The 15,487-nt window shown below is 39.3% G+C and overlaps 1 protein-coding gene across 1 annotated transcript in view; it reads right to left on the bottom strand.

Annotated features, from left to right (window-relative positions):
* AOX1 (aldehyde oxidase 1) overlaps nucleotides 1-15,487 on the bottom strand; it is a 75,578-nt gene that overhangs the window by 33,212 nt on the left and 26,879 nt on the right. Inside the window, exons 15-22 of the mRNA XM_077829642.1 lie at nucleotides 12,426-12,588; nucleotides 11,515-11,607; nucleotides 6,804-6,973; nucleotides 5,394-5,520; nucleotides 4,382-4,504; nucleotides 3,089-3,185; nucleotides 1,968-2,092; nucleotides 344-477 (exon numbers count right to left, since the gene is read on the bottom strand). Coding sequence (XP_077685768.1) covers nucleotides 344-477; nucleotides 1,968-2,092; nucleotides 3,089-3,185; nucleotides 4,382-4,504; nucleotides 5,394-5,520; nucleotides 6,804-6,973; nucleotides 11,515-11,607; nucleotides 12,426-12,588 — 1,032 coding nt within the window. The remainder of the gene's footprint in view (nucleotides 1-343; nucleotides 478-1,967; nucleotides 2,093-3,088; nucleotides 3,186-4,381; nucleotides 4,505-5,393; nucleotides 5,521-6,803; nucleotides 6,974-11,514; nucleotides 11,608-12,425; nucleotides 12,589-15,487) is intronic.

Raw genomic sequence — 15,487 nt, 5'->3', positions numbered from 1 at the left:
TGCACCAGAAAGTTGCACTGAGTTAACTAAATCAAATTTGAAACTGATGTGGCAAGGTCAGTACAACCCCCATGTGTGGACAAGGTCCCACTTTGACAGGTTGGTAGTACCCCATAAGCTTGTCAAGAGTTTTGAGAGCATTTCTGGCTGACACCAGTCTCAGCTCTGTTTAGATTGCATCACCTCAGCCCAGATTATAACCCTTCAAGAGTAGAGTCGAATATAACTCTGACAGGTTTTTGAGGCTTGTAGTATAGAGGGAGCATCTCTGGGAAGGGAAGGGACCTGGTGGGTAATATTTATTCCTCCCCTTTTCCCTCTTACAACAGGGAGCCACACTTACTTGTTTGCTGCCACTGCAGCAACAGATGCCAACAGACCAGCTTTCCCTACTTTCCCACCGAAAGCTCCACCGATTCTTTTTACATGGCACATGATCCTATTGGCTGGAATCCCTAAACATGAGGCCACCATTTCCTGTAAAGTCAATATCCCTTTTTTTATACCATTGCAATTTTAAAGGGATCCTGTCAGCTCAAATCTGGCCCAAATTTAAGTTTTGCAAAAAAAGTTTATAGAAAAGACCAAGTTATGTCTCCAGGATTTTCTTTCTAATTCCCAATGAAACATCTATTTTTCAACAAATAAATACCCCCAAACAACATTTGCACCCAAATACTGCAACAGGGAGAACCTGAAAGTGAAACTGGCTATAGACAATTGTCCAAGCTGAGAGAAATTCAGGAAGTAAGCAAAATTCATAATAAGGACATTAAATTTTTTGAATGTTTGGTTTTAATAATCTAAGGCCTTATTAGTCACAGATGAAGAAATGTGTTTGTTTCCAATATAGGGCTGATTGACATTTATGAAACACAGCCAAGAAAGAATGCAGATTTTTGTTATCAATGATATAAAAGTAACACACACAGAAAATACGAGCTGAATAATGGGCAAAATATACCTAATACAAAATCTCAGCATTTTGTTCAAAATGCATTCTGCTTTACTAGCCATCTGTGTAGCTAAGACAAGATAATTCTGCAATACTAGGTTTTAGCCCAGACCTGAAGAAGCATAGGCACCGATTTCCCCTCTGCCCAGTGGGTGCTCGACCCCCCCCCCCGGCGCCGCCCCATCCCACCTCTTCCCACCCCTGCATGCCCTTGCCCCACCCCCGTTCCACCCCTTTCCCCAAGTCCCCGCCCCTGCCCTAACTATACTCTGCCTCCTCCCCTGAGCATGCCATGTCCCTGCTCCTCCCCCTCCCTCCTGGAAAGTCCTTAGCACGCCAAACAGCTGTTAGGCAGTTGGGGGCAGGGGGAGGAGCAGGTACGCAGAGTGCTGGGGGGGGGGGGAGGAGGAGGAGGAGGGAGGAGCTTGGCTGCTAGTGGGTGCAGAGCACCCACTAATTTTTCCCAGTGGGTGCTCCAGCCCTGGAGCACCCACGGAGTCAGCACCTATGTGAAGAAGAACTCTGTGGAGCTTGAAAGCTTGTCTCTTTCACCAGCAGAAGTTAGTTCAACAAAAGATATCACCTCACCAACCTTACCTCTCTCATGTTAGGTTTTGTGAGTTTCCCCTTTATATTTCTGGCAGTAGGCTGTTGTCACCACCCCAACTAATGCATGTACAAAGCACCTAAGAAGATGGGAGTGGAGCATGCTTAGCACTTCATAGGGAGAACTCGGTACCTTAAAGGATCGTGCCCTGGAGCACAGACTACTTTCAGAGGCAACTGAAGGGCTTTTACCCACTCCTCACCTTGGTGCCAGAGAGATCAGTGCACAGCTGATGGGTCAGCGGTGCTGAGCTGGCATGCTACTGGTGTACTGGAGGGCAATGGACATTGGATAACCCAACTGTGTAATTCACATGTTCCTACTGCATCATAAACTGTTGAAGATGGATTTTCAAACCACACACAAAGAGTCTTTAAAGAATTCCCTAAAAAGGCTCTCCATTACCTGGATAAGTGCTGGATGCTGGGTTGACACATACACGTCCATTTCTTTATCCTCTCCTTTTGGTACAACAAGTGCACACTGAGTCTCCATGTAAAAATGTTCCTGTCCCCCGATATGGATCTCCCCTGTTCCAAAGATAAAGACTCAAGTGTTGCTGATGGGCTGGGTGGTAAAAGGGGGAGGAATGAGGAGGCTAGGCTGAGTATGCACCTTACACAAAACATAACATTCAACGTACTTGATCAACACAGCTGCTGGTGCTACTGTTGTTAAGGTGCAACCAGGCAAGAGAAACCAGCTGCAGCAGGTGCAACATCTAGCATAAAAATATGAGCCAAACTCTCTGCTGGTGTAAACTGGCCCTGCTCCATTGATATCAACAGAACTGTGCCAATTTACACTACCAGGTAATCTGCCACATATTGTCAATATCAAGCTAAGCGTCTTGAGTCTGGAATGTGGAAGGCTTGAGAGTGTTGACAGGATCTCGAACCACCTTGTGTTAATCAGATCAGACATGGAATACAGGAATTTTTTGCGGAAGGGAAGTGCTATTCGTGGTTGTTCAGGATCAGCACCAAACAGGCCATGTCTGATGCTGGGGAAGAAAGGGAGGAATTGGTGGTTGAAAGGGAACAGACTAACTGGAGGGTAAAATCCAAATTCTGCAGGGCATATGTCAGCTGTTGTTAGTCACCTGATTGGTTTCAATTGAGCTATGACAGTTTACACCAGCTGAGGATCTCCGCCCTGCAACTCCAAAGCCCCACCATGTATTCTGGATCAACATTTCCATATTGTAGATTGTCACTTTTGTATCACAGTAAAACAGAGACAGGAAAGTCCATGATAAATAATGGTAGGATTATATTTTTTCTCCTAAATTAATCAGATAGCAGTGCTGTACTGGTGTTGCCTAATAGGCACAGTACATCAGTTGCACTTAAAAGGGACATGGGAAGGAGCAATTTAAGTGCCACTCTTTGAAAGTCTGTCCCTATAAATTTTGATGAAGATTTGACAATTTCCATTTTGTCCAGATCCATTTGGCTATCAGACTTCAAACTGGCAGAAGCTCTCATAAACCTCCCGCCATCCACCCAACACATTCTGCACTTTACCTTCAAGAATTTGATCAACCGTTTCAAATGCTTCATCAACATTTCCTTGTTCTAGTCTTCTTTGTGGCTCAAAGAATGAATTGTGCTTTATAGCCTCCTGCAGTGGTGGAGAAAACACACACGAGTTTGAGAATTTTAAATATTCTCTTTTTTTCCCACAGCATTTTATTACCAATATGATTGCCATGCACCTTACACAAACATATGGGGAACTGGGTACAGAGAGTTATCAGACTACCAAATTCCATCACAGTATTCCAGAAGTTTAGGATTTTATACATTGGACAAGAAAATGTTGCTGTGACTCAATCTTGCATTACCGATAACCTCTGCTTTCCCACAGAATGCTAGTGCAGAGGTGTTTTATTAATTATACTATTTCCCCAAAGGCTGTTTGACAGCTGTCCAGTAGGACTCTCCCTAGGACAAAAAGGGAAGTCTGGTTTGTGGTGAGGAACAGAACATCTTGTAAGTGACCAAGATGGAACAGAAAGAGACTGGACTATATGGTTAAGATAGGAATAGTCAGTATGGGTTTTGCTTCACAATGCTTTTCTTCTCCTGATATACAAGCCAGTCTCTGTCACATCAGGGGAGCATACACTTCAGTCAAACTCCCCAACAGTAATGGCTACTCTAAACAAAGACAAGTTCTCAACTGCCACATAACAAAGCAAGTCTCTAATACACAAGTTGCTGGTCTGAACGAGGATCTAAAGTATAAGTCAAAATCCGCCCTGTACTTCAACCCACTGAGATCTGTGAGAGGTTGCTAATATTTTATTTATTTAAGCAGAGAAATGGGGCAGAACAGGCCCCATTTAATTTTAACTTGCTCCTATTTATAGGCAGGGTTCCCAGATCAGGAATTCTGAATTGTTGTCATTCACTGGATAATTCCAAGAACCGCTTTCCTGGAGCAGTTTATGGTCTGAAGAGAGAGCAAGAACACATCATAATCCCAGAAAGGAACAGGCAGGGGAATACTTAGATGTGAAAGATCCCTGTTTGTTACTATATGAGGAAGTAAAGATCTTCCTTAAGAACTAACTAACCAACCAAGTGCAAGTGGAAAATTGGCGAAATTCTGCTTTTTTTACATTGACATCATTGGGTATGTACTAGTATAAGTGACAGCAAAAATTTTGCCCTTAATCCTTAAAAAGATAATCCAGTTAGTCACACTTCACTTGTTATGAAAAAAAAAGTAAATAGCAAGTGAAGAGTAAACAGCTGCTTTCCCTGCCCAAGATAAGTTAGTGAAAAAGCAAGAAGGATGAGGCTAATTATTACCTCAACAGTCAGGATCACCGGCTCCAGATCTTCATACTCTATCTTCACTTTTGCAGCTGCTTGTTTGGCATGAACATCTGAATCCGCAACCACACCACAGACAATCTGACCCACGCAAATTACCTGCAAAGTACCGTGGAAATACTTCCAGTATTCAGATGATCCCCACGTGTGGTTACTGAAATCCTGGACTCAAATGAATAGAGTTCACATTTCCCTTTCTAATTTTTGTTTTGGTTTAACCTTTTTTATTTGCTATAAACCTTCCCCTAAACCAATACACTAGTAGAAGTATCAATGTTATTTGGAATCAAGCACAGCATTTTCAAAAGTCTCTAAATGACTTAGGTTCCTAAGTCCTATGGACTTCCCATGAAACATAGGCTCCCAAGTGCCTGAGTCACTTCTAAAAACGAGACTTGGGAGCCTACGTGACTGAGAAGATATCTACACTGTGATTGGAGGTGTGAGTGTAGCATGTGTAGACATATCTGAACTGACTTCAACCTACCTAGCTCACGCGCCAATAGCAGTGAAGCCACAGTAGCACAGACTTAAGTGTGGGCTGGGCTGCCCAAGTAAATACCCAGTGTGGGCTTGTGCCGCCCAGCCCACGCAGAAGCCCATGCTGCCACGGCTGCACTGATACTGGTGCTCACGCTAGTTAGATTACAGCTAGCTTGGGCATGTCTACATGTGCTGCACTCAGCCCCTCACTCCCAAACTGCTATGTAGACATACCGTCAGGTTCTTTAGAAAAGATTACCCTATATCCTGACTAGTCTGATTCATCTGGTTTAAAGAGGTATGTCACAGAGTTTGGTTATTCTGATACTTAGAAAGGAAATGGAAAAAGAACTAAGAAGTTGACTCATAGAGCAGCCAAAATAATTCCCAACATACACATGATACAAAAATTCAAGAGTCAATATTGTTCCTGTTTATTTTAATTATAAATCAAGGATCAAAGAGACATCACCAAAGAAAAATCATAGCTACTGACACTTTATACCTTATCTTTTGCGAATATAACCTCTGGATCACTGTAATAGTAGAACTCGTTTGTTGCTGGGACATCCTGAGCTGTTATAATATCAAACACTCCTGGTGCTTTGAGGGCCTCTGATGTATCAATAAATCTAGGGGGAAAGTATAAAGTAGTTAGCTCCACACAGTGTTGCATGTGAAGTAAGATGATACAATACATACATAGGCAGCCTGTGCCACAAGACTGCTCTCACACAGCTCTTTGTGGAAGCTGCTGGTCACTGTCTTTATCCTCCTTAGAGATAACAAGATCGGGTAGAGAGGAAGGGAAGGCTGTAGGTGAGTGTTTCCCTTCCAGAAAAGGCTTGCTTTGTAATAAGAAAGTCACTGTTCCTTTCCCACATTAGAGACAGCGGAATTGTGGTGGAGAGGATGGCAGTGGCTCATTTGCTCCATAGAGAAATATCACCTATGAAACACCCAGCCCCTTGCTGTGCACTCCAGCTCTTTTGGTAGAGACAGAAAGAACTCTATTTGGTCCCATCCTCTACAAGGTACACCTTTGTCCCAAAGCAAGAGAGAATCTTGTATTATAACGACTGAACGTTAAAAACAAATACGTGTGTTGTAGTCTGTGAGAAGAGCTCAGACGCTCTCTCACTTGTTTGACTCTACATATGTATTCTGCCTGGATAGTATAAAATACAAATCAAACCAAGGGATTTCAGGCCAAGATTTGTATTGGTATTACCTAAATACCAAAAGTTTTGTTAACCCTGCAAATTTAGGTACCATCTCCTGTCTAATGCCAATGCTAAAGAGATAATTAGCACACAGTGCTCTGATGAAATTATAAATTAGTAAAATAGTGTTAGGTCAGAGATTTATTGGTGTAGTTCTGAAACACAAAAGAAGGTTGGGTGTGTCAATCTCTTCTGCATTAGATGAAGAAGAGATCTGTGGCACAGAGTGGTAGAATCAATAATGCAACCAGGTTACTTGCTGACAAGTACAAATATTTAGTAGATTAGTTTAATTAATGGGGTGATTTTAGTTAAACTCTGTATTAGTTTTAAACATGTTTTACAACAATTTAGCTTGCACCTGTTAACACACAAGCTAAACTGCTGTAAACCAGGTTTAAACTGACATGAGTGTCCAAACTGCATTGGTTTAACTAACTCAGGGCAATCTTAGTTATACTAGTGCATCTTTTGTGAGCAGCTCAAACCTTACAAAAATGCTGAGCTGGTATTCAGATTAGTATTCCATCATCAGAATGCTCTGAGTGTCTATCCTCTGTTACAAAGCAGAGTGGCTGAGATTTTCAAAGCAATCTAGGAAAAGTTGTGCATCTAAATGCCCTACACTGCTCTGAAAATCTCAACCAATGCATTCATGGTTATACTTTTCTTTGCGGCATTTACGCACTTACACAATCTTTGCATGGGCTCTGGAACTGGTTACCACAGCCAAGAAGAGCTCTTCATCCACAGCACGAATGTCATCGCAGTAAAGAGCTTCACCAGTGGCGTGTTTTATACCAGCCTGGTGCATGATGGGACGTCCTACTGGATCCCTGGGAAGCTGCTCTGGGTTTACTTCCTGCTCAGCAAAAAAATCCCCAGCCGAAGAAAGACAAGTCAGCATGTCCTTATATTAGCGTCTGAAAATCTCTGTTTAACAACACCAACTTCTGGCGTAATATTATATACAGATTAGGCTGGAGCATTTACTAAACTGCTGGTCCCCAGAGGTCGCTTTAATCCCTCCTATGCAATCTTCTCCAGGAGTCTACCCATTTTGTTTCTAGTTTCTCCTGATTTTTTTCTATATTTGCTATGTCCTTTATGTCACAAAGTAACCAAAACAGAATGCAATGTTCAAGAGGACAATGTGCTGTCTTATTGATACATACAGTGGTGCTGTAATAATTTTCTGAATTATTCTCAAGTGGCTTCTGTTGTTCATTTCACCTTTTTGGCAGTACAGTGCATTGAGCTATTCATCATGACTCCTGGATTTTCCCCCTGAAAGCTTACAATTAATTCAGCACTGCTCAGTATGGACAAGCAGTTTAAATGTTCCTTCCAATGTGCATTCCCTCATAGCTGCCTGTGAGGAATTTAATATGTGACTCCATTGCCTATTAATTTTATTTTTCTAGGTCTTGCTTGAGAAATATTTTTTTGCCATCAGCAAATATTGTCATGTACTCATTGACCCCCCCCCCCGGCCCCTCCTCTCCAGTCCATTAATAAACATCCTGAACTACTGATCCCACTGACTCCTCACTACTAACCTTTCCCTATGCTGAGAACTGGCTATTTATTCATATTTTCGAATCCTCTTTCCCCCTACAGTCTCCAATGCACAGGTAGTTTGATTAACCTCTCCTTCCTCCAGTAGCTCCCTCCCTGTTTTCTTTTTTAGTCAACTGTCTGCTACTGGCAATATGCTGAGAAATGAGTTTTAATTAGATGTCTCCTACCATGAACTTCCTGATTGTTGGACTCCCCAAACCAGCTCAACTGTCCTCTAACAGAACATTACAATAGTCTTATCTGAATAAGCACAGATCTTTCAGCATTTGCATTTATTTCCCTGCTGTTAAAAGATTATATTGCTCATATTACACAGTAAGACCAAGGCATAGACTACAGATTTGCCGAAGATAAGTACTGACAGCTGTGCACTGGCTTGCTTAGAAATCACTCATGCAACACAATGCTGAATAATCTGAATAATAAAATATACCAACTTGTATTGTTTAGTCACTGCCTGCTGACGGGCTGCTGGTGGTCTCTAACATCTTAAAAAGGAATCCAAGACATGAATATCTGGCGTATGGAAAGCAGTTCGGTCTAGTGCCTGGCAGCACAGGACTGGGACTTGGGGGAATTGAATTCTGTCACTGTCCTGCTAGGTTGACCATGGGTAAGCCACTGCACTTGTTCCCCTAATCACCCTTTGCTTATGTAGATTGTAAACTCTTCAGGGCAGGGACTGTCTACTACAGCCTTGTCTACACACACAAATTGTAATGAGTTCACAATCAGTTTTGAAGCAAGTTAAACTGGTGCATCCCACTTGTGTGCAGAATCTGAAAATCAGTTTAAGTGTCCCTTATAACAAATTATCTGAAGTTGTTTACCTTAATTACATTGATATATGATGCTCTAAAACTGACTTCAGAGTATCCACAAAAGGAGTCTACATTGACTTAACTAAATCAGTCTACCTTAAGATAAATCAGTTCACCTTGTGTATGTAGACAGGGCTTGTATGTTTGTACAACACCTAGCATAATGGGGTCCTGAGCTTGATAGCAGCCTCTAGGAGATACTTGAATACAAATTAATTATAACGGGTTTGCCATTTCAAAGATCGCTCCAGGTTCACTGAGGAATCAAAGACTGCAAACAGAAAATACAGTGAGACTAACACAAGCACAAATAAATCAGATGCTACCACTGCATTGAAAGGAAATGTAATCTCATTTTTATTAGCACATAAACCTATGCAGAACAGGAGCTCAAATGATGGTTCTCTGAACCATCAGCCACCCTTCTCCACATACTTTAACATGCCACTAAAAAAGAGATTCTATTTCCTTTCAGTGCCGTGGTACCTTTTTGTTTATTAGTGTGTGCTATATTTTCTGCCTGTTTGACATCTTTCGTTCCTTTTGTGAATTCTAATTCTAATGAATGGGGGATGTGATATGGCAGCTGTACCCTTTTGCTGTCACTTTTTAAAGGCTGCTGTTCTACTGTCACAAGAGCTTAGTGGGACCCAAAAAAGGATTTGTCATTTATACAGGTAAGATTATCCAGAGTTATAGCAAGGATCTAAAAATGCCAACAAACAAGCAGTTTCAGAGGGGATTTAAACTCTCATGCTTGAGTGTATATGTCAATCTCTAACTACCGGGGATAGTGTTTCCCCTGTGGGGGGCTCTCCATCCTCTGAAGCTTCTGGCACAGGTCACTGTCAAGATACTGGACTAGATGGGCCTCACTGATCCATCCAGTGTGCAGTTCTATGTTCCTACATGCAATGCAGTCAGAAATACAGCTTATGAGCAGCTAATCAGCCCATTTATCACAATATATTAATATCCTGTTGCAAGTTTCCAATAGCTCATCATTCACTACAAATGAACTTTTTGAACCTACTGAAAAACCTTCTAAATCTGTAAATGGCTTCATGTGACACCGAGTGGAGCTCTGTGCTTACAGGAAAATCAACTGAAAAGGAAAGCTATTCTTCTTGTGAAATGGGGATGACAAGTTTTGTCTACAATGTTCAATTTTATAAGCAGTGTGAAAGCCAGTGGCGTATGAAGCCAAACAATTACTTAAGTTTCTCCCTGTTCAAACATGTTGTGATTATGGAAATACTAATGAAACACTGACTCTGACCTAGATTTGGTTCTATAAGTAAAAGGAATGCTTTCATCCCTTGTGATATGTTGTTGTTACAATGAGGTATTTTTTCTGCAGTTGTGTAAGCCTCCAGATGTTGTTGTTCCTGACTTTTCTCATGTTTTAGCAAGGAGAAAAGAGCCACAGTTATTCTTTGCTTTTGCTAGAAAACTGACTTTAAAGTAGTATATAACTTACTATGCCTGATTCCCCTCTCACTTTACACTAGTAAGAACCATGTGTTTACTGCAAGAAGTCAGAGTTATACCAGCAGAGAATGTGGCTCTCTTCTGTGTAATTTCACATGAAAATAATTTTGTTTAAGAGCTATTGACAATAGCACATTATGATAGAATAATAGATTCTTCAAGCACTTTGCATCCTCCTTCTATCTCTTTTTCCCCCCCGCTACCTCAGATTTATACTGGCTTCTTTCTGTCCCTACATCACCACTGGTACAAGAGTCTTCTCCCTTGCAGCTACTGCACTCTGGAACAGCCTTCCTGTATCTCTTTGCCTCATCGATGCCCTAGCTCATTTCAAATTTCAACATCTCTTTCCACCAATTACCCTTGCTGCTTAATTTCTCTTCCCCTCTGTTTTTATTTAACTCTAATTGGAACATTTTAAGATACAATGTTATATTAATACAACAGAAATGTTTTCAGTTTTCCATTGGCTCCCATTCCCACTGTCACATAGGGTGTAGCCCCAGGAATAATGCTGCTGTTTCCAGATCACCATCACGAGAGCTGGGCATGAATTTTTGGACTAAACTTTTTTAATCAGAAAATGCCAATTAGCCAAAACCAGAATGTCGCAAATTTCCTGTTTCAAAAAATTTTTTGAGGGAAAAATAAGCTTCAGAATTGTCAAAAAGTCCTCTTTTGACATTTTCTAAATGAAAAGTTTGATTTTTCAGTTTGAAATGACCTTTTGTAATTTAAGTTAACTGATAGGAAACAAAAATGTAAAAAAAGTCAAAATTAAAATGAAACATTTTGAAATTATCTAAATAAAACATTTTGATTGCCTTGATACAAATTGTTTTTTGATTTTTGGTTCATGAACATTTTTGAGATTTAGACTTTTTGTCCCAATTTGGGATGGGAAAGAAGATTTTGAAATCTCAAAAATTCTTGCAGAACAGGAAAATTTTGTCTGCACAAGGACATGAAGAATAGCTCTCTGCTCCCCTCTGCTGCTAAATTTTACTTGAACACATGATGATTTGCAAAGCATATTAAACTAGTGTTAAATGTAAACTAGTAATAAAAAAGGGAAAGCAGCATTTTTCTTCTAAATAATAAAGTTTCAAAACTGTACTAAGTCAATGTTCAGTTGTAAACATTTGAAAGAAACAACCATAATGTTTTGTTCAGAGTTACGAACATTTCAGAGTTACAAACAACCTCCATTCCCAAGATGTTCATAAATCTGAGGATCTACTGTACTTCATCACATTTCTTTATTCCATTCCAATAGCTTATATCCCTGTAAGGACTGAGCATGTACTAAAGTAGGGATAAGTTAAAATAACTAGCGTTAAGAAAACTGAAGCCATAATGACAAATGAGCTTAAATCAAAAGCACAGAGTTCAGCATCCTCAGTGCTTTGTAAAATCTGTATCTGGCCTTCACTGCTTGGGCTCTTTTTGTACCTTAATTTTTAACAGTGTCTTTTAAACTGAAAGGGAGTATTAAAAGAGCCTCACTGACCTGGTATATTTGTTCACTCTGGGGCATTTTGGGTTGGAAGTCTTGTAGGACACTCTTATAGTTCTCTGATATGTCAGGACACCGATGGGGGTCCTGAAAGAGAAGTGTTTTAATAATAATAGTTATGTTTTCACAACACAAACATTTCTATTAAAAGAATTAGCAACCACAGTGATTGAACATAAACCTCTCAAGTCCTATTTAGAAGAGCCCAAAAAAGTAGCTGAAAATGAAGTGAAGAGTGTTGAGCATTCATAAAATATTTATTTAAAAAATACCAAAAAAAAAGCATTTGGAGCATAACACCACAGCTGTTTCAAGAGACCAATGAAAGGGACTGCAGTAAGAAGAGGTTAACTTTGTTTTGAGCTATGAACAAAACTGACATAGAACCTTTGCTGCTGGTGGTGATAGGTGAGAAAGGAAAAACCCGGCTTGACTCTCAGAGCCCAAGCTAAGTTTGCAAGGTTGGCAATTAGATAAAACATTCTTTTCTTTGGAACCTGAACAGATTTAATATAGGAATCCTTCAGAAAGAAAACTCAAAATTAGAACCACACAATGATATCTGAACAGATTTTTGTACAAGTTTTCTCTCCAAATCAAAAAATCATAGCGTAGTTAGTTGGTGACATTTATGCACATTGCAAAGCCATTTATTTATCCCAGCTATTTGTCCTTTTGAGAAGAGGTAGACCACGCAAGATGATCTCACTCTCTTTTTTAATTTTTTTTTATTTTTTTAGTGTGAGAGCTCTTTTAATAGTGGCACTGATATGTTGTTATGTATTTTTAATTTTTTTGTGAACACAGAAATTATGCTCAGTACACGGTACAAACTGGAAAAATAAATACAGAGTACAAGACCTTTCACTAGACTGCATGAAAATAGACCCAGGACAAGAATTTACCATCCTGTTCAATGACTGAAGCACTTCCAGGTAGAATTTGAAGAGGAAACTGACAATCAAAGTCCTTCTATATTCCACCTTCCCACCTGGGGCTGAGCCCGGCAGAGAAACTTCTTTAAGAACCAGTCTGCAAGCTTCATCCAGCATGTGCTCATTCCAATGCCTGGCAAAAATAATAACAATACTGCGATCAGTATACTAGGCACAGTGGAATGAGTTAAATGGTGACCACGCTAACTTGCTTATATCGCAGACATGGGCAAGATCCTTCTCACAATGAAGTCAATTGCAGTTTGGATTTCAGTGGGAGCAATATTGGGAGTTTGATCTTTAACACAGTGTGGTTCACATCGAACAGCTGCTACTCACATGAATAGTCTCAATGAAGTCAACATAATCGAGCCCTATATGCTAGTAAAATAAATCAGCTTTTTTTAAACTATGAAAATTGGTTTAATTTAGGGCTGTCGATTAGTCGCAGTTTACTCACGCGATTAACTCAAAATAATTAATCGTGATTAGTTGCACTGTTAAACAACAGAATATCAACTGAAATTTATTAAATATTTTTGGATGTTTTTCTCCATTTTCAAATATATTTATTTCTATTACAACACAGAATACAAAGTGTACAGTGCTCACTTTATATTATTATTTTTATTACAAATATTTGCACTAAAAATGACAAACAAAAAACCAATATTTTTCAATTCACCTCATACAAGTACTGTAGTGCAATCTCTTTATTGTGAAAGCATAACTTACAAATGTAGATTTTTTTGGTTACATAACTGCACTCAAAAACAAAACAATGTAAAACTTTAGAGCCTACAAGTCTCCTCAATCTTAATTCTTGTTCAGCCAATTGCTAAGACAAACATGTTTGTTTATATTTATGAGAGATACTGCTGCCTGCTTCTTATTTACAATGTCACCTGAAAGTGAGAACAGGCATTCGCATGGCACTTTTGTAGCCAGCACTGCGAGGCCTTTAAGTGCCAGATATGCTAAATTTTCGTATGTCCCTTCATGCTTTGGCTACCATTCCAGAGGATATGCTTCCATGCTGATGATGCTCATTAAAAAAATAATGTGTTAATGAAATTTGTGACTAAACTCCATGGGGAGAATTTTATGTCTCCTGTTCTGTTTTACCCACTTTCTGCCATATATTTCATGTTATAGCAGTCTCAGATGATGATCCAGCACATGTTTGTTTTAAGAACACTTTCACAGCACGTTTGACTAAACGCAAAGAAGGTACCAATGTGAAATTTCTAAAAATAGCTACAGCACTTGACCCAAGGTTTAAGAATCTGAAGTCCCTTCCAAAATCTGAGAGGGACGAGGTGTGGAGCATGCTTTCAGAAGTCTTACAAAAGCAACACTCAGATGCAGAGACTACAGAATCCGAACCACCAAAAAAGAAAATCAACCTTCTGCTGGTGGCCTCTGACTCAGATGATGAAAATGAATATGCGTCGGTTCACTCTGCTTTGGATCGTTATCAATCAGAATCTGTCATTGGCATGGATGCATGTCCTATGGAATGGTGGTTGAAGATGAAGGGACATATGAATCTTTAGCGCATCTGGCACATAAATATCTTGCAATGCCGGCTACAACAGTGCCATGTGAATGCCTGTTCTCACTTTCAGGTGACATTGTAAACAAGAAATCGGCAGCATTATCTCCTGCAAACTGTAACCAAACTTGTTTGTCTGAGCAATTGGCTGAAGTAGGACTGAGTAGGCTCTAAAGTTTTACATTGTTTTATTTTTGAATGCAGTTATTTTTTGTACATAATTCTACATTTGTAAGTTCAACTTTCATGCTAAAGAGATTGCACTACAGTACTTGTACTAGGTGAACTGAAAAATACTATTTGTTTTGTTTTTTACTGTGCAAATATTGTAATCAAAAATAATAATATAAAGTGAGCAGTGTACATTTTGTATTCTGTGTTGTAACTGAAATAAATATATTTATTTGGATGTAGAAAACATCCAAAAATATTTAAATAAATGGTATTCTAGTAGTTTAACAGCATGATTAATCGCACAATTAATCACGATTAATTTTTTTAATCACTTGATAGCCCTAGTTTAATTCTATTAAAAATTATCACTACACAATAGATAATGGCCTGAACTTTCAAAAGGGACTAGTGATTTTGGATGTCAACTTGAGACATTTTAAAGGGGTCAGATTTTCAGATGATGGATGCTCATCTGAAAGTGGTCTCTCTTCTGAAAATTCTGCTCTTTTGAAGTATATCACACAGTTGATTCTATATGGATACAAATCCCAAGCTGTAAGAATATAAATATAAATATATTAGCAGGGTTATACCACTGGCCTCAAGATCAAGAAATGGAAACTGAGTGCACAATGTTGAGAGAGATCAAAGGGGTAGCAAAATCTAACAAAAAGATAATGGGTGGGAGGGCGGCTTCAGCTTATAAACTGATCAAATGGCACAACAGAACAGAGTTTAGAGAAACAATTTATCAGCATTTTCAATTATTGCCAGGGCCCACTCCATCACAAAAAGGATATTGCAAGAATTACAGGGGATTCAGAGAACAGCAACAGAATAATCAAGGGCCTGGCAAAGCTCTCAGTTAAAGAGAGGTTGAAAAAGTCATGACTTGACTTGTGGTCCTAACTGCTTTAGGTACTTTTGAAAATCCCAGCCACTGTATCTATTAGAGCAAATCTTGACACTCAAGAACAATAATACCAACTGTCAGTGCCTAAACCAGAAAAACAGAACACTGTCTGAATACATAGAAAGCCAGTTAAATATAACGGGTTGATCCAAGAGCTCAGACATCTCTCTCACGTACAAACACCTTTGAGGGCAACAATAGATTTTTTGTCATTTATTTTTTATTAGTTTTTGATGAACTGGTTATAAACATGAAGGATATAAACAAAAACTCAGAAAGGCTAATTTTATTTGTTTACATATTTTTATGAGACAGTCATTGCTGTGGCATCTGGTTGTTGTTACAATTAAAAGGAGTGTAATATAGTGTCAGGTAGAGATAATCAATTTA

This window comes from Eretmochelys imbricata, chromosome 11 (assembly GCF_965152235.1).
Source record: "Eretmochelys imbricata isolate rEreImb1 chromosome 11, rEreImb1.hap1, whole genome shotgun sequence".
NCBI lineage: Eukaryota > Metazoa > Chordata > Testudines > Cheloniidae > Eretmochelys > Eretmochelys imbricata.
This window is presented reverse-complemented; position numbering and strand designations above follow the sequence as displayed.